The sequence below is a fragment of the Elephas maximus genome, chromosome 2 (genome assembly GCF_024166365.1).
Source record: "Elephas maximus indicus isolate mEleMax1 chromosome 2, mEleMax1 primary haplotype, whole genome shotgun sequence".
Lineage (NCBI taxonomy): Eukaryota > Metazoa > Chordata > Mammalia > Proboscidea > Elephantidae > Elephas > Elephas maximus.
The window spans coordinates 206686322-206704578 of NC_064820.1; the positions used below are offsets into that span (position 1 = coordinate 206686322).

Sequence of the window (18257 nt, forward strand, 5' to 3'; positions counted from 1 at the left end):
GACACACAAGGAGTTGCCATGAGTCAGAGCTGTTAATGGCTATTGGAAAAATTATTGTTACTGCTAGAAGACCCTAACTGACTTGATGTGAACTGTTTTTTAGTTTTTGTTTTCTTTTCCTTTCTAGGGGGGAGGGGGAATCACATCCTCTCTATCAAATCATTTTGTACCTCTGTATCTGTCTCTGAAACCCTGGTGGCACAGTGATTAACAGCCATGGCTGCTAACCAAAAGGTTGATAGTTTGAAACCATCAGGTGCTCCTTGGAAACCCTTTGGGGCAGTTCTACTCTGTCCTATAGGGTCGCTATGAGTTGGAATCAACTCGATGGCAACAAGTTGTTTGTTATATATCTGTCTCAGCTTCCCACATCACACAGGTAGACCTATGCTTAAATTATTCTTTTAAATAATGGTGTGGTGTACAGCTTTGAGACCTCCATGATGTCCTTTCCAAAAATCACAACTTAAGTGTATTCATTATGTTGGCCAAGTATTTTTTAAATTTCCCTAAATTATTCCTTGGGTATAGTCTTATTATTATTGTACAAATATGTATTATACACATACATGTTTCATTTCAGCATCTCATTTCTTTATCATGAGCTAATTAATTGAAGATGGAAAAAATAAAGATTTAAAAAAGAAAACACAAACTGATTATGCTGTGTAAGGTCCTGGGGTAGTTCAATAAATACTGGAAGGGAAGAGAAGAGCAAATCTCCAATTCCACTGGCAGTAAAAATCAGAGATTTCAGGTCTCTATTAAGGCCGTATATATATATGGTATATATATATTTAGATAAGGGATTCCAGTTAGAAATACTCATCTCCGTAGTGAAGGCTGCGAGAATGTTAATTTCGTATTTGTGGTTGAGGGTGTAGGGAGCGCTGGTGGCGTAGTGGTTAAAGAGCTGGCTGCTAACCAAAAGGTCGGCAGTTCAAATTCACCACCGCTCTTTGGAAACCCTATGGGGCAGTTCTACTCTGTCCTACAGGGTCGCTATGAGTTGGAACCGACTCAAGGGCACCTAACAACAACAACAACGAGGGCGTCCCAGTTGTAACTTTTCACCGGGAGTGGCTTATTTGGACCCTTGAACACAAACAAGTGGATAAAACTCATCATGTGCCTGCTTCTCCTGGTCTCTGGGGTGCCTCCCTTTGGTGCCAGACCACGAAGGGAGATAGTGCTGGCAGCCTCGGAAGGCAGCGCTGCTATCAGCAAGGCCAGGCTCTGCCTGGCAGAATGGCCTCAGGCCCTCTGGGGGAGCGTCTGAGGGAAGAGGCCAGGTGCCCAGTGTGCCTGGACTTCCTGCAGGAACCAGTCAGTGTCAACTGTGGCCACAGCTTCTGCTTCAGGTGCATCTCCGAGTTCTGTGAGAAGTCCGATAGCGCCCAGGGCGGCGTCTATGCCTGTCCCCAGTGTCGGGGTCCCTTCAGGCCAGAGAGCTTCCGACCCAACCGGCAGCTTGCGAGCCTGGTGGAGAGTGTGCGACAGCTGGGGCTGGGCGCGGGGCCTTCCGGCGTGCGCCTCTGCCTGCGCCACGGCGAAGAGCTAAGCCGGTTCTGTGAGGAGGATCAGGCGGCGCTGTGCTGGATCTGTGACACCACCCCTGAACACAGAAGCCACCTCACGGTGCCCCTGCAGGAGGCCGCCAGGTGCTACCAGGTGAGAGCCGCTGTGTCCTGAGAGCCAGGCACTTGGAGAGGCCCTTTAACCCAAACCGAAAACCAAACCCACTGCCCTCGAATCTATTCCGACTCATAGCGACCCTATAGGACAGAGTAGAACTGCCCCATAGTTTCCAAAGATCGCCTGGTGGATTCGAACTGCCGGCTCTTTGGTTCGCAGACATAGCACTTAACCACGATGCCACCAGGGTTTCCAGAGGCCGTTTAGGAATCGGCATATGCTGCTTTGACAGAGGAGCAGGCAAAGCCAGAGGTGTGACTGCCTAAACACACATCCAAATGATGGCTAGCACCCAGGTCTCCTCTGCTTTCTCCTCCCAATACCCTGCCAACTCGCACTCAGGTAAGGGCCTTCTTGCCTTTGCCCAAGGCATTCCACTTTTGGGACCCTTCCTCAGGAGCTCAAACCCACCCATCCTTTGAGGCTGCCCACCTCCTCCATGAAGACCCCACTCCCCCATTTAATTTTGTGTTGGGCTGAGTCCTATAGGGTCACTATGAGCAGGGCTGGATTAAGTCATGTGAGGGCCCTAAATACTGATAATCTGTGGTGCCCACTCCTCTGTTTATTCATGCCTTGGAACAGGTTATATGTGTTGTATATACACAGGTATAAACAATCTTGCAAGCGGGCAACCTTGTGACTGTGCGAACTTTATTTCTGGCAGCACATTCTCTTGCACTAGAGCTGGTATCTATTGCATTTAGTGTCCTGCTCCTTCCTTTCCACTGCACCCTCGCTTTTCCTTGTGTTCTGTCTTCTTGGCTGGCATCCATGGGTCCTTGCTTTGAACAACTCGTGCCCCTGTTTTGTTGACACCCTAAACATGTGCTTACCTTGCTTACTGGATAATCCATCCCTGGCTATGAGTCAAAATTGACTTCACAGTAATGAGTTTTTTTTTTTAATACTAAATAAATATTGATAAACTCTGAAGAGTGTCCTAAGGCCCTAAGTTACACTTCCACAGTTTTCGTCCTTACCAACCCTATTTCCCAGCAAAACTAGCCTAATCACTGTTGGTCCCAAACACACCATACCTGCTTTTACGCAAAATTTCTGGTATTCAAGGGGGTTTTTCTCCATTCACAAGTGTCAAAGTGCTTTATTCCTACCAGACACCAAAGAAAATGCCACTTTCACCATCTTGCTAAATGTCTATATGAATTCTACTGTTATTTTATGTGCATCATTATGTAGAGCGTCAACCAGCCTCCTTTTATAAGCAGTTTGTGTGTAGGACATACTGAATGATTTGGAAGATAGAGGTGTTTTTTTTGTTTGTTTGTTTTTTCCCATTAAAAATGTGTGATTGTGTGTATCTTTGTGAGTGTCTTCTGTAAACAAATGTGTTTACCTTGAGCAGAGATCCTAGGGGTGAAAGTAGATTTAGGTTCCATTATATTATTTTTTTTTACCGTTTGAAATATTTACCAACAGTATTTATTTTTCTTTTTTAAAAATATTAAGTAACATGATTGTTTCTGCCTCCCCCCAAAAATACAAAACTCTTTTCTTATTATAAAGTAATAAATATTTTTGAGAAGTTGAAATCTAAGGAGAGATATATGGAATAATGTTATTCTTCAACTTAGCACCAAGGGACATTTCTTCTACTAAACATTTTCACAGACTTCTATCTTTATTTTTTATGCTCATTACAAGTTCTTTTTCCCCACCAAGAAAAAAAAAAGTTTCATCAAGTCAATTCCAACTTATAGTGACACTATAGGACAGAGTAGAACTGCCCCATAGGGTTTCACACACTTTAAATCTTTATGGAAGCAGTCTGCCACATCTTTCTCCCACAGAGTGGCTGGTGGGTTTGAACCACTGGCCTTTAGGTTAGCAGCTCAGCACTTTAACCACTGCATCACAATCATGCCAATTACATTCAATATATGTATTTTAATTGATGTTACAATTGTAGGCATTTCATGTCACTGAATCTTCTGCAGCACCTTATTTTAATTCAGTCCTGTTGATGAAAAGTATTTTTTCACCCACTCCCATATTTAGCATTTTTGTTAAATGCATTTTAGGTATTTTAAATAATGTTAGAATGAACATACTTGTAATTATTTCTTTGGTTATATCCTGGTATTATAATTTTTAAATATATGTATGTTTAATTATTAATGTCAGGTATTTTTACATGCTTTCTGGGTACTACTTTAACTGACCTTTTTATTTCCAGCAATGTCTAGCTGACATTACATAACGAAATTAGGGCATCTGTAAAGATTTTGGCATCTCTTCCACACAGGTAAAGCTCCAAACAGCCCTGGGGGTTGTGAGGAAAGAGATGGAGGAGGCCTTGACTCAGGAGGCCAGCGTGGGTAAGAAGACCGTCATTTGGAAGGTAAGGGGATATTGGGGCTCCAGGAGTCTTACTGACCTGAAGAATGCCATTCTTCCTTAGTCTTCTCCTGTCCAAAGCTATTGTTCCATCTATGTAGTTGTTCAAGAAAAACATCTTAGTGTCATACAGGTTTGCCCTAGTCCCCTCAAATTACATTGTGCATCTGTGCTCTTCTTTTTATCTCTATTGGCATAACACAATCCAAATTATAAATAGATAACTTTACTGGTTTGGATCTTACTGTAAAATTCACTGTTGTAACCCTAACACCTAAAACAGGGTCTCATACTGTCACGATTGGTTTAGAAAATATTTATTGGAATATGAAATCATGAATATTTTACAACATTATGACAGATAATATAGAGCTAATAGTGACCATCATACATACAGGTGAATAATATGAACTTTTCCTAGCAACATGCCATGCAGATACACATTTCCTATTTTCTACGCCCTTGTCAACTCTTTTTTCTCTTCCGCGCATTAGTAGCACGTGCACACACACAGTGTAGCTTAAAAAGCCAACCAGACCTGTTGCCGTTGAGTCAGTTATGACTCATAGCAACCCTACAGTTTAACTAAGGGTGATTTTACCCCCGCCCCCTGGAAATATTTTTGGTTGTCATAACTAGGGTTTAGGTAGAGTCTAGGGATTCTAAACACCCTGCAATGTACAAGACACTCCCTCAAGTCTAAAATGTCAATAGTGCTGAGGTTGAAAATATGTATATTAACATGCTTGGCTGCTAACTGAAAGGCTGGAAGTCTGAGTACACCCAGAGGTACCTAGGAAGAAAGGCCTGGTGACCTACTTCTGAAAAATCAGCCTTTGAAGCCTATGGGGCATAGTTCTACTCTGACACATTTGATCACCCTGAGTCAGGATCTGCTTGATGGCAACTGGTTTGGTTTTGGTATATATGTGTGTGTGTGTGTGTGTATTTCTAGAAACAATATATAGTTTGTATGTTTATAGAATTTATAACAGAATACTGACTATATATGTAGATTATATAGAATATTTGATCTTTCTCCTTCTCCAGATGCCCCTTCTTCTCTGATAATTTTCTACATTTCTCTAATTTTTCATCCTCTTTCCTTTTAAAATTTTGTCTTATACTATATCCTCACACAGTTATTTTCATCAGGACTATTTTTGTTACAGGTTTCTTCCGGGATAAGTCTTCTTTTTTTCCATTGCTTTTATGTTCAGTATATGTAAACTTAAACACTGACAAGTTTTTGTCCTTTTGTAAATCAACTGTTTTCAATCTTGGCCTCAGGACAGATTTACTAAATTGGAATCTCCGTATCCAAGATCTGGGTTCCTGTATTTTTTAAACACTCCATTTATTATTTTAAAGTAGAGATGAGGTTAAGATTCCTGTATAAGCCAATTAATTACACTCGAGTAATCTTTACCATTGAGAACATATCTACATGAGCCAGATGTAACAAGTATGGGTCTCGTTACCGATCAGGGTCCGTGCCCTGGAGCAGTCGAGCCAACGAGACATACTCCAAGTTAGAAAGAGTGAGAAAGTTTATCAAGGAGATGCATACATCACCAGGGACCCAGCAATAACACAGGCTGTCTCTATGGAGTCCCAAAGAGCAGTTTTACATTAGAGTTTATACAGAATCTTACAAGGGTTACAAGTCTCTTTGTAATCCCCTGCCAGACATTTCTTTATTAGGCTAAAGACATACATATCTGAAACCTGGAATCCAACTTTCCTGTGGAGTTTGTATGCCACAGGTAGTTCCGCCAGAACAAAAGATTATTTGCATCAGTTTAAAACAAAGAACAAAGTCATTAACATTTGGTCAAAACAAAGTCATTAACAGAGGTATGTGAGGAGGCAGGCAGAGGAAGAACGACTTATAGGTTTATCATGGCCTTAGTTATATTAAGCTCTCAGTTGCCCTTTTTGAAAAAGGAGAAAACATGCTGGGTGGTATTGAAGTCACAGTCTTGATAAAAATGAATTCTAAATTCTAATAAAACCCTTCTCCTTTCTATATCCGTACATATGATTGTAGAACTCAAAAGGTTGTTGTGAAAGAAAGATGAATTACAACCAAACATCTTCCCACCACACCATTCCTTGTGTCCCAAATATAACCCTACTCCTCTCCAATGGCTCAGAAGACAAAGACGTAAGTCTGTAAGGGCTCAGCACCTGCTGATGCAGTTCCCAGATGGCTAGGTCCCTGCTTGTCTAGAATGTAAGGCTCAAGAAACCGGAAATGTTAGTGACACATGTGTCTAATAGAACTTCTAAGTTACATATTATCTTAAACTTTTACCCTATGAAACCAAGCTTTGGCCATGTTCTCCGGGCTTGGAATAAGTCTCCATGTTGTCTCAGTTTCCATATTTTGTGTTTAGCTTCCACATAGCACAACAAGCAATTGAGATTTAGACAGACTGTGGAGAATAATTTCCCTTTCATATTCAGTTTAAAGCTAGTTTTCCACATACTAATCTCAAGAGAATAAAATTCAGATGTTATCACCCTGCAGGCATGTTATGTTCCTTAGGTTTATTATTCATAAACTTTAGATGTGAGATTAAAAATCAGCTAGAAATCAGCATTAATTCCCTGCAGTTCACTTTGCAGTAAGTGGCCAGGAGACCATTTGGTTCCTTCTAACCTGGGGCAGAGCCTTTGCCTTTACACTTAACTATATTTTGAAGTAGGGTTCGTGTTTTCTAATCTCTAAGCCTTTTCTTAGTCACTTTTACAAATATGTCTTTCTTATCTCTTTTCGTTTTTCAGATGCTTTTGCATATTTCTCAGTCTAGTGCCCGTTGTAATTGTAAATAGCAACTTTTATTATACGAACACTCTATGCTAGTCACTGGGCTCAATAGTTTAATGGATATTTAGCTCTAATTCCTGCCCATCCTTTTCCCACACTTTACATACAGAATCGAAGCTTGTTTAAGAGCCTTGCCCCCAAGCCTATTGTGAGAACCCGAATCCAGCAGTCCTTCTCAAACTCTGGGTTCCCAAACTCTACTGGGCCATTTCTCATAAGAATGGCCTCTGGTTCCTGCATGTTGTTAGAATGCAGCTAATCAGTTGACAGCTGTGAGCAGATTCCAGTGTCTTCCAGCTCAACAGTTCCTCACACAATGACAGGAGACTCAGAGACGGTTCCCTTGTTCAGTGTCACAGAAGCCCGGATTGCTGATGATCTGACCCACTCACTATGTTACTCCAGGAAAAAGTGGAAGTGCGGAGACAGCGCTTCAGGTTGGAGTTTGAGAAGCATCGTGACTTTCTGGCCCAGGAGGAACAACTACAGCTGAGGCGTTTGGAGGAAGAAGAGCGAGCAACCATGCAGAGACTGCGGGAGAGCAAGAACAGGCTGGCCCAGCACAGCAAGGCCCTGAAGGAGCTGGCTGAGGAACTGGAGGAGAGGTGTCAGCTTCCAGCCTTGGGTCTGCTGGAGGTGAGGCCAGTTGGGAGGGAGCGCACACATGAGATCTATAGGTCAAGAGGTGGTGTCCAAAAAAAACCCATTGCTGTCAAGTCGATTCCGATTCATAGTGATCCCATAGAACTGCCCCATAGGGTTTCCAAGGAGTGGGTGGAGGATTCAAACTGCCTAGCTTTTGGTTAGCAACCAAGCTCTTCACCACTCAGCCACCAAGGCTCCTTTGGTAACAGAGTTCAGTGTGAATATCCAAAAGTTTGAATAATGTTTAAATTGTGTCACCAGAAATTGTCATGTTACAATGTAAGATAAATGCTAATATCTTGGCCCATATCACATGCCAAGGGGTAGATTACTTTATAAGCAAAGTAGCATGAGCTTATTTGTGCTTACTTTTACTAATTAGCAGTGATCAATTTTTCATGTTTTTCACCGCATCAAAGATGTGGGTTTTCGCCCCTGTCGGTGATTTTAAATTTGAAAAGATGCTTTGATTCTGTAGCTAGTTGCTGTGGGGTTGGAAGAGGGGTAAATGCCAGCCATACCTAGAAGCATAAACTTTGATGTGGTGAAAAAATGTGAAAATTTTCACTACAGATGATTTGGTAAGCAAGATAAGCACCATGCTTACCTTGCCTATTGGATAATCTGCACTGATACATTCCCCTACCAGGCACAGTGGGAGGGATTAACTGGTCTCCCCTTCACCTTGCTCGCAGTCTATCCAGCATTGTTGAACAGACACACAAATAACAGGGAGAAGGAAATACTTGCTTTTATTCCTTCGTGAAGACATTAAATCCCAAGTGATTTGTGAAAGCCATAGTTGTTGATGGATATGGTTATCATGACTGAACAAACTGCAACTAAATTCATCTGGGCATGCTTCTTTCTATTTCACTTCTGCAGGTTCATTCAGTAAATTATGAACTAAGTAACTCATATTCTCATTTAGCAACTGAACGGCAGACATTACCTTGTCTGACAGCTCTTGACACTGAAAGTACCTTCATATCAATAATCATGTTTCATCTGTGTATTATAAGGACAGCAACTAAACAGTACATGGAACAGAGTGGGGAATCAATTAACGAATGAATTTACAAAGCATTTTTCTTTAATTTATCTCACTGTCTTCAAAATAGCTTATATAATAAAGTTTATGCAACTATTTTATTATTAGGTTATTGCTGTGCCTATTTTTTTATGAGCAAGGTAGGTGCCAGAAATTAATTTTCTAACTATCACACAGTAAATAAACACAGGAATTTAGACATTTTCAATAACAGCATTCATCACCTTAGCTCCCCGTATTTCAAATGACAACTTATTTAAAGTAAGTATTTACTGGCAATAAATAAGTGTTTAAAATAATAACACAAATCTTGGAAAGACCATTTTCTCAAATGATTTATATTTATATTTCAAATGATTTGTATTTAAATTTATCATCTGATTCCTCTTTCTTCTCAGTGCCAATAAGTTACATTTTATTCCCAATGGCCAAGACAAAGGCCTGCCCTTCCCGTAAAGGGTAAGGCTAATTATTTCCCTTGCCTTTATGGCTGTCATAATTTGTCTGAATGGTGTTTATTTTTTTTTTAATGTGCCACAAGAGCTTTATTGAATAATCTAAGATAAAATGGCTTCCTTTTTAATCTATTTTCTTAACTGATTCATGGAGAAATCCATAGTTTATGATGTGTTGGTTCAAAGGTTTTTGGGGTTTGGGGTTCTCTTACAGAAACATCGAGATATAACATTTTATGCCTATACCTTCCACTATATCTTCCTGAAATAAATTCTGCAAATATTTAGTATATATTTTTTACCCTTATTCCTTCTGAATTAAAAAAAAAAAAAAAGAATTAGGCATAGAATATTATTATGTGCACTTATTAAAATATACAAATTTTCAATTAAAATATATTAAATGCTTAGATGCAATAGGAATTAATCTAGATTTTGTGTGGTCTGGGTCTATGCTAATAGAAAGGAAATGATCCATTTTTCTAAACTCATGAGAAAATTGAGAGCCTATTTTTAATAACAAAAAATTCATTGTCACCCTATAGTTCTGTCTTACTAGTTAAGCATTTCCAAAGAGATTGTCATGTTGAGTGTCCCCAAACTGACTGCAAAAACCAGTTCAAAGGAAAAGAGTGTAGCTGCTCCTCTAAAAGTTGATTATAGAAATACCATATGACCCAGCAGTTCCACTCCCAGATGTATGCTCGAAAGAATTGAAGGTAGGGATTCAAATAGATACTTGCACACCATATTCATTGCAGCATTATACACCATAACCAAAAGGCAGTAACAACACCATAGCCAAAAGGTTTCCATCAACAGAAGAATGGATGAATAAAATGTGTTATATCCATACCAGGGAATATTATTTAGCCATAAAGAAAAATTAAGCTCTAATATATGCTACAACAGGGATATAACTTCAAAACATTATGCCGAGTGAAATAAGTCAGACACAAAACCACGAATATTGTATCATCTCACCTATATGAAGTATCTAGAATAGTCAAATGCATAGAAACCAAAGTTTACTAGTGGTTTCCAAGAGCAGGAGGAAGGGAGGATGGGGGTTCATTGCTTAAGGGGTAGCGAGTTTCTGTTACGGCTAATAAAGAAAAATGAAAATGTTAGTGGTGATGGTTGCATAACCCTGTGATTGTAATTAATGTCACTGAATTGTGCACATAAAAATGGTGGTAATGGCAAATGTTTTGTTTTATATATTTCACCACAATTAAAAAACAAAAGCAGTTCAAAGGTCTAATTGGTGCCTGCTTGTGTTTGTCTTTCACTTTCAGGGTGTGAGAGAAGCCTTGAGCAGGTATGCTTACTTTATAGGCCAGTGAAGGGGATGAGAGAGGCTGAGGAGGTTGGTGGGTGACCCAAGACATCACTGGGCTCTACCGACTCTGTACTCTCCTCAGAAGTAATGCCGTCACACAGTTGGAACCAGAGACCATCCCCATGGAGCTGAGGACAATGTGTCACATCCCTGGGATGAGGGAAATGCTAAGGAAGTTCCAAGGTATGCTGGAAAACTATATAGTGCCCAGGGGATTGGCTGTTAGAGCAGTTTGTTTCTGTATCAATCAGGCTACAGTAACAAACAGCTCAAAATTGTAGTGGCTAAAATCACCAAAATTTTATTTTGAGATCATGTCATCTGTTTATACATGGACACATCATCTCACTCTGACACCCAGGCTGGCTCCACCTCCATCGTGTTGGTGGTGTCTGTGGAAAAGGGCAAGGATAGAATGAAGCGCGTGCTGCCTTTTAAAGGCATCAGCATCAGCATCAGCACTGGAGTGGTGTGCATCCCTTCCCTGAAGATGTCGTTGGCCACAGTGAGTCACATGGCCATTCCAAACTATAAAGAAGGATGGGGAAGTGAATCACGTACCCAGAGGGATAAGAATTAGGATATTTGTGAACAGTCCTAAGGACTGCCATTGTCACGGACATCCATATAGGCTACATTTAGTTAGAACAATGGATTGGAAAGCATGCTTTCATGTCTCATTAGCTGTGACATTAGGAACATTAGTTCCAATAAATCTCCATTTTCTTGTTTATAAAAACAATATGAGGATTGTTTGGAATATTAAATAAAAAATGCATATTTGAAAACATAAAAATCATCAGTATCCTCCAAGTGTCTAATCATCAAAATCCATAACATTGCAAAATATAAATGAACAAGAGTTTTGATTTATTAAAAAAAAAAAAAAGATTTATTTTACTGCCTGTCAATTTGATAAGTTGTTTGAATTAGCCAGACAAAATACTTAGCCGTTGGTTTTCTGCCTAGAACTAACTGCAATGTCAGAAATTAAGTGGTTCAGTTTGATTACATTGTCCTTAAAGCAGTATGGAAACCCTGGTGGCGTAGTGGCTAAGAGCTATGGCTGCTAACCAAAAGGTCAGCAGTTCGAATCCAGCAGACACTCCTTGGAAACTCTATGGGGCAGTCCTACTCTGTCCTGTAGGGTCACTGTGAGTCGGAATTGACTCAATGGCAGTGGGGTTTTTTGGTAAAGCAATATACAGTCAATCTATTTTTTTTTTTTAATCTAATTATGTCACTTAATGAAAACAGTCTGTTTCTAGACAGTGGCAGTATCACTTACAGAGAAACAATTTTGTTCTATAATGTGAAAGTTCATCTTAGCAATACTGTTAATGATTTAATCCATGCTCTGACAAATATATAGCAACCCTAGAATTTGATACAGGTAATTAAAGCATTCTTACACTAAGTATGCTCATATTTCTACTTATCTTTACTGAATTAATTGATTAAGCAGTTAATTAATTCAACTAATATCTTCTGTTTTATACCAGCCATTCTTCTAAACACAATTGGAAAAAAAAAAATCCCAGAAACTCTTAACTTCATGTTTCAAATATTATGTAAATTAATAATAAACAAACACAGCATGTGAGAAAACAATACAAAACACTGAGGGAAAAAAGCAAAAGGTAAGGGGACCCAGAAGTTTTGGTGGTGGGATGTCTCATTCTAAATTGAGTGATCGAGGAAGACCTCACTCAATAGGTGATAACTCAGCCAATATCTGTTCTGGAGAAGAGCATTCTACACAGTTGAAGCAAGTGCCAAGGCCTGAGAAGGAATCATTCCAAGTATGCTCCAGGGACAATGTGGAGGCCAGGGTGGCTGCAACACAGGGACAGCTGAAGAGGTCAAGGAAGGGTCTGGTGGTGCAGGGCCCTGTAATCAGGCCCTGTAAGCACAGTGTTTTATCTCTGAGCAAAACAGGGTATAATCAAACAGAGGAATAACATGATTGGACTAATGTTTTAAAGGGATCACACTGTGTGTTGCGTTGAGAATGAATTAAGATAAGCAAAGATTGAATGAAGAATACAGTTAGGAGGCTTTTTGTGGTAATTCGATGAAAGATGATTGTGGCTTAGACCAGGGTGTTAGAACTGGAGGTGGTGACAAACAGATTAGCAGTTTATTTTAAAAACAGAGTTCACAGGATTTGCTGTTAAATATGAGGTGTCAGAGAAAGAGAAAAGTCACAAATGACTCCAAGGTTTTGAATCTCAAGAACTGGCTTGATGAAGTTGCCATTAACATGGGTGGGTAAAGCTATGGGTGAGGCAGAAGAAGAGGAGTTTGCTTTTGGACAAGCTGATGTTGTGATGGTTGTTAAATATCCAACTGTTGATGACAAGTAGGCAGATGGATTTACAGATATGTAGTTTCAGGAGAAAGATCTATGCATTTGGAGTCAGCATGGGGAATGAGCTGAGCGAAAAAGAAGAGATCCAACTCCCAGACCACTGAGTTCTCCAACGTTAGTGATACCAAAACCAAATCAAACCCAGTGCCGTCAAGTCGATTCCGACTCATAGCGACCCTACAGGACAGAGTAGAACTGCCCCATAGAGTTTCCAAGGAGCACCTGGCATGTTTGAACTGCTGACCCTTTGGCTAGCAGCCGTAGCACTTAACCACTATGCCACCAGGGTTTCCATGTTAGTGATAGAGAAGAAAAAAGAGAAAACAGCAAAGGAGGCTGTCTTAGGCTGGGTTCTCTAGAGAAACAAAACCAGGAAAGCATATAAATATATATAGAGAGAGATTTATACCAAGGAAACAACTCACGTGATTTTAGAGGCTATAGAGTCCCAAGTCCGTGGGTCAGGATAGGGCTCCTCCTGATTCATGTAACCACAGGGGCTAGTGAACCCAAAATTGGCAGGTCAGAGAGCAGAGCTTCTGCTCATAAGCTGTGAAGATCAACGAATCCCAAGATCGGCAGATAAGCTGATAGTTCAAGTTCCAAGCACTGGAGGTCACATGAGCAGGAGGCAGCCACAGGATCCAGAGTGATCAAAAAGCCAGAATATCTGCTTATATTTGGATACAGGCCACATGCCCAAGAAAACTCCCTTTCAACTGATTGGCTATTCACAGAAGATCCCATCATGGTCACATATAAACACTAAGAATCATGGCCCAGCCAAGCTGACACACAATCTTAACTATCACAGTGGATAGCTTAAACGAAGAGAAATTTATTCTCTCACAGTCTGGTAGTCTACAAGTTCAAATTGAGGGGGTCAGCTCCAGGGGAATGCTTCTCTGTCAGCTCTGGAGGAAGGTCCGTGTCATCAACCTTCCCTTGGCCCAGGAGCTTCTCTGCACAGGAACGTCAGGTCCAAAGGACATGCTGTGCTCCCAGCACTGCTTTCTTGGTGGTATGAGTTTCCCACGTCTCTCTGCTCACTTCTCTGTTTTATGTCTCAAAAGATATTGGCTTAAAACTATCTAATCTTATATATAACTGCCACTAATCCACCTCATTATATCATAGTGATGATAGGGAAATCACATCAGATGACAAAATGGTAGACAATTATATGATACTGGGAATCATGACCTAGCCAAGTTGACAGCCAAGTCACATTTTAATCCATGACATTCCACCTTTTGGCCCTGAAAATTTCATGTCCTTGCCACATGTAAAAACATATTCACCACATCATATCTTAGCAAAAGTCTTAAATAAACTGCAAGTCCAAAATCCAAAAATTCATCTTCATTTGTGAAATCTAGAATAGGAGTTATCTGCTTTCAAATTGCAATGGTGGAACAACGAATAGGTAGACATTTATATTACAAATGGGAGAGATTGAAGGGAAAGATGGCATAAGAGGCACCAAGCAAACCAGCAGAACACATTACACTAGCCCTCAAGACTGAAAATAATCCTGTGTTCTCTGAGACCATTTACACAATGGTCCTACCCCCCAGTCTCTAGGTATTGGCCACACGTTCCAGATCCTGAATGGAGGCCCCTCAGCTCTGGGCTTCAGCTCTACCTCCCAGGCCAACTGGGACAGCAACTCTGCTCCCTCAGCTTTAGGTGCACCATTCTCCTAGTCCACCTGAGTGGCAACTCCATCCTTAGAAACACCAGAGGCCATGGCTCCACCCTTTGAAATCCCAGAGGTTGTGACCATAACTTTTGAGACTGAGGCAGTTCAGCTTCCTGTGTTCCTTGTCTCTTCACCTTCTCCTTCTTGGTTCTTTGGTCTCTCAGCCCCTTGGGCCTCATGCTCACATCTGTCTTACTGGGGCAAGTGTTCCAAAGCTCTGTAGCCCCACCAAAAAGTGCTTGGAGGCACCCCACTCCACCAGTAAACTTCAACTGGAAGACGCTCAGCTCTCTTGCTCCATTGGTGGGCAAGCCTAGATCCAGCAATAAGTGCCCAGAGTCACCCCACTCTGCCAAGGAGCCTCCTGCTCACAGATGCTGAGCTCTCTCACTCTGTGGGCTGGCTCCAGTGCCATCTTGAGCTGGTCTTCTGGTTCTGATGCTGGTTCTCTGCTGCTGCCACTTCTTTGCTATGGTCCATCCTCTGCCACTGCTGCTTCTCTGCTGCTGCTGGTCCACTGTTGCTGCCAGTCATCTGCTGCTGCTGGCCTTCTATCCATTCACAGTTTCAAAACCACTTCCACATTTTAAGTATCTGTTAGAGCATCACCCCACTCTTAGTACCAAATGTCTTAGGCCGGGTTTTCTAGAGAAGCAAAACCAGTAAAGCAAGGAAACGGCTAACGTGATTGCAGAGGCTACAACGTCCCAAGCCCATGGATCAGGATAGGGTTTCTCTTGGTTCATGTAACCACAGGAGCTAGGGAACTCAAGATTAGTAGGTCGGAGAGCAGGGCTCCCACTCACAGGCTGTGAAAATTGACGAACCCCAAGATCGACAGAGAAGCTGATAGCTCTAGTCCCAAGAAGTGAGGTCAGATTAACAGAAGGCAGCCGCAGGATCCAGAGTGAGCAAAAAGCCAGAATGTCTGCTTATATTTTCTTGCAGGCCACATGCCCAAGGAAACTCCATTTCAACTGATTGGCTGCTCACAGAAGATCCCATCATGGGAGTGATCACAAATAAAAAACTGAGAATCAAGGAACAGCCAAGCTGACACACAATCTTAACCATCACAGAGGCCAAAATGAAGCAGTAACTAAAGTGAAAGGGAAAGCGTGGTGGCCAGTGTCCTTAGAAAAGAGAAGCAAGTTTTTTCTGAAGAAGGGAATCTCAACAGTGTAAAGTGCTACAGAGAAGTCATTTAAGGTGAACCCTGATAACTGACCATTCATCAATGGAGGCCTCTGGTAACATAAACAGGAGCAATTTTGTTTGGGGACAAGGTTTTATCATGATGAGTATTTATCAAAAACCGTTTCAGGGACTTTAGTAAGGGGAGTAGAGAAAAGATGTATAAAGACATATGCATGTTAAACAGGCCTCCCACAGCTCCATGGAGGCCTAGGCTTCAATGCCTGAATTTTTCTACTTCTAGAGTTTTAAAAAATCACCTAAATTCTGAATCTAACTCTTCTCATCTATAATGTGAGGTGATAATAACCTTCTTGGGGATGGTTATAAGGATTAACAGAGGCAATATACACACAAAGCCTAGTTATATCACCCACTCGGGTTTGTGTATCAATAAAAAATAATTAGTAATGGTTTAGGGACAAATTAAAATAATTGTAGTAGTAGCGTTTATTATTATGGTGTAAAAATAAAACTACATCAATGAAATTTGCTACACTTGAATACATTTAACCAACAGACAACTCTGAATATTTTACATCTTCTTTTATTCACCGAAGAGATTACATATATGTCTACATCCATAGGTGTATTTATTATGTATACAAGTAAAATACCACATAACTTTTACAGGGACTTCATAGTAACTATTTTATGTTTCTATTGTTGTGTAAGAAATCATCACAAAATTAGCTACTTAAAACCACACCCATTTGTAGCTCCCAGTTCTGTAGATCAGAAATCCAGGCAGGATTGACTGGGTTTTCTGCAAAATCAAGGTGTGAACTAGTATGGGCTCTTATCTGAAGGTTCTAGGGAAGAATTCACTTCTAAGCTCTCTCAGGTTATTGGCAGGAGGCAGTTCCTTCTAGTTGTAGGATGAGATCCCTATTTCCTTGCTGTTTGTCAGTTGGGGGCCACTCTCAGCTCCTAGAGGTCATGTCTATTCCTTTTCCCATGGCCCCTCCCATCTTGAAACCCAGCAACCATGCATAGAATCCAAATCTCTCTGACCTTCCATTTTGCCACCAGTCCACCAACCAGAGAAAACTTCCTGATTTTAATGGGCTCCTGTTATTAGGTTAGGTTCACCCAGCTAACCTCCATTTTCTCATATTATGTAAGTCAGTTGAGTAACACCAGGGTTATAAAAGTCATGAAGACATTTTAGAATTCTCCCTAGCACAGGTTCTTAACTTCAAATGTAATGGATCTTGCATTAATGAGATTTTACTGTATGTTTTAGAAAAAAAAAAAAAGAGTCTCCAAGGGATGTAGGGAGTTTATTTTAACTGGGGAACACCCTCTCAATCCCAAGTTTACCCAGTGCTTTGGATATAGGATGGAAGCACTGTTAAGTGGTCATGCACTAGGTTTCTCCCATCTTCAGAATCATTAACTTTTTATCGGGGCCAGAATGAGTCTTGGATGATGGGAAATGCAGAGATCACAGTGGTATGCACCAGAATGTAATGAAGAATATGCTTAGGGACCTACAAGGTAAAATAATCATTTTACTTTCTTTAGGAGTCACTAGAAAGAAAATGTAGAAAAACTAGGTAACCTTGTCACAGCTTCCTAAGGTTTTACCAATTTTTCCTGTTCTTTCTTATGTTCCACAAAATTCTTTCCGCAGTTGATGTAAAGCTGGATCCTGCCACAGCTCATCCTAGCCTCCTCTTGACTGCTGACCTTCGCAGTGTGCAGGACGGAGAACTGTGGAGAGATGTCCCTAACAACCCCGAGCGCTTTGACACGTGGCCCTGTATCCTGGGTTTGCAGAATTTCTCATCAGGGAGACATTACTGGGAGGTCGTGGTGGGAAAAAGAGCAGAGTGGGGGTTAGGTGTCTGTCAAGACACAGTGCCAAGAAAGGGGGAAACCACACCATCTCCCGAGAATGGGATCTGGGCGATGTGGCTGCTGAAAGGGAATGAGTATATGGTCCTTGCCTCTCCATCTGTTCCCGTCCTCCAAATGGAACGGCCTCACCGCATTGGGATTTTCTTGGACTATGAAGCCGGTGAAATCTCCTTTTACAACGTGACAAATTGGTCTCACATCTACACATTCAACCAACTGTTCTCTGGTGTCCTCCGACCTTATTTTTTTGTCTGTGATATGAATCCTCTTATTTTGCCGCCTGTCACAGAAGTGGAATCAGAGAACTGGGCATCCAGTGGTCATCTTGACTCTGCTGATTTTAGAGACGATAATTTCTAAAACTCTGTTCCCAAGATACATCCCATGCCTAGCGAGGCTGTTGTGGAGTAGAGGATGTAGATACACTAAGGGTCAACAGGTGCCTCCATTTAGGTTAGCATTTTAATCACTGCTGCTATAGAAATTTTCCCATAGGGATAAGAGAGGAAATATGTATTTGCATTTGGAGGTGCATTGTGGAGTATAATAATTTTAAATATGGTGCAATTTCATCAACCTCTTTTTCCAGATGGCTCCACAGAATTTCTTCGTAAGTCTTTCTTAAAATTAATGGGCATTGTATTAAAGATTTCTATACATTCATCGTAATTTTGCATTCTTTCAATCCTTTTACTCCATGTCTTTCGTATATTAAGGATTAGAAATGGAAGTTTGTAAATTGGTTTGG

The 18257-nt window shown here is 40.9% G+C and overlaps 1 protein-coding gene across 1 annotated transcript; it reads left to right on the plus strand.

Moving 5' to 3' along the window:
• Positions 1-1174: 1174 nt before the first annotated feature.
• On the plus strand, positions 1175-18045 carry TRIM58 (tripartite motif containing 58). The gene is made up of 6 exons (XM_049874622.1): positions 1175-1671; positions 3962-4057; positions 7292-7522; positions 10336-10358; positions 10462-10562; positions 17283-18045. Exons 1-6 carry the CDS (start codon positions 1249-1251, stop codon positions 17867-17869), a joined length of 1461 nt encoding a protein of 486 aa, XP_049730579.1. The 5' UTR covers positions 1175-1248; the 3' UTR covers positions 17870-18045.
• The last annotated feature ends 212 nt before the right edge of the window (positions 18046-18257 follow it).

What these genes read in the sequence shown, in the direction of transcription:
- TRIM58 (XM_049874622.1), top strand. Translation starts at nt 1,249, where the DNA reads ATGGCCTCAGGCCCTCTGGGGGAGCGTCTGAGGGAAGAGGCCAGGTGC. An exon ending in CAGCCTTGGGTCTGCTGGAG is followed by an intron (nt 7,523 to 10,335) that starts GTGAGGCCAGTT and finishes TTTCACTTTCAG; the next exon opens with GGTGTGAGAGAAGCCTTGAG. An exon ending in AATGCTAAGGAAGTTCCAAG is followed by an intron (nt 10,563 to 17,282) that starts GTATGCTGGAAA and finishes TTCTTTCCGCAG; the next exon opens with TTGATGTAAAGCTGGATCCT.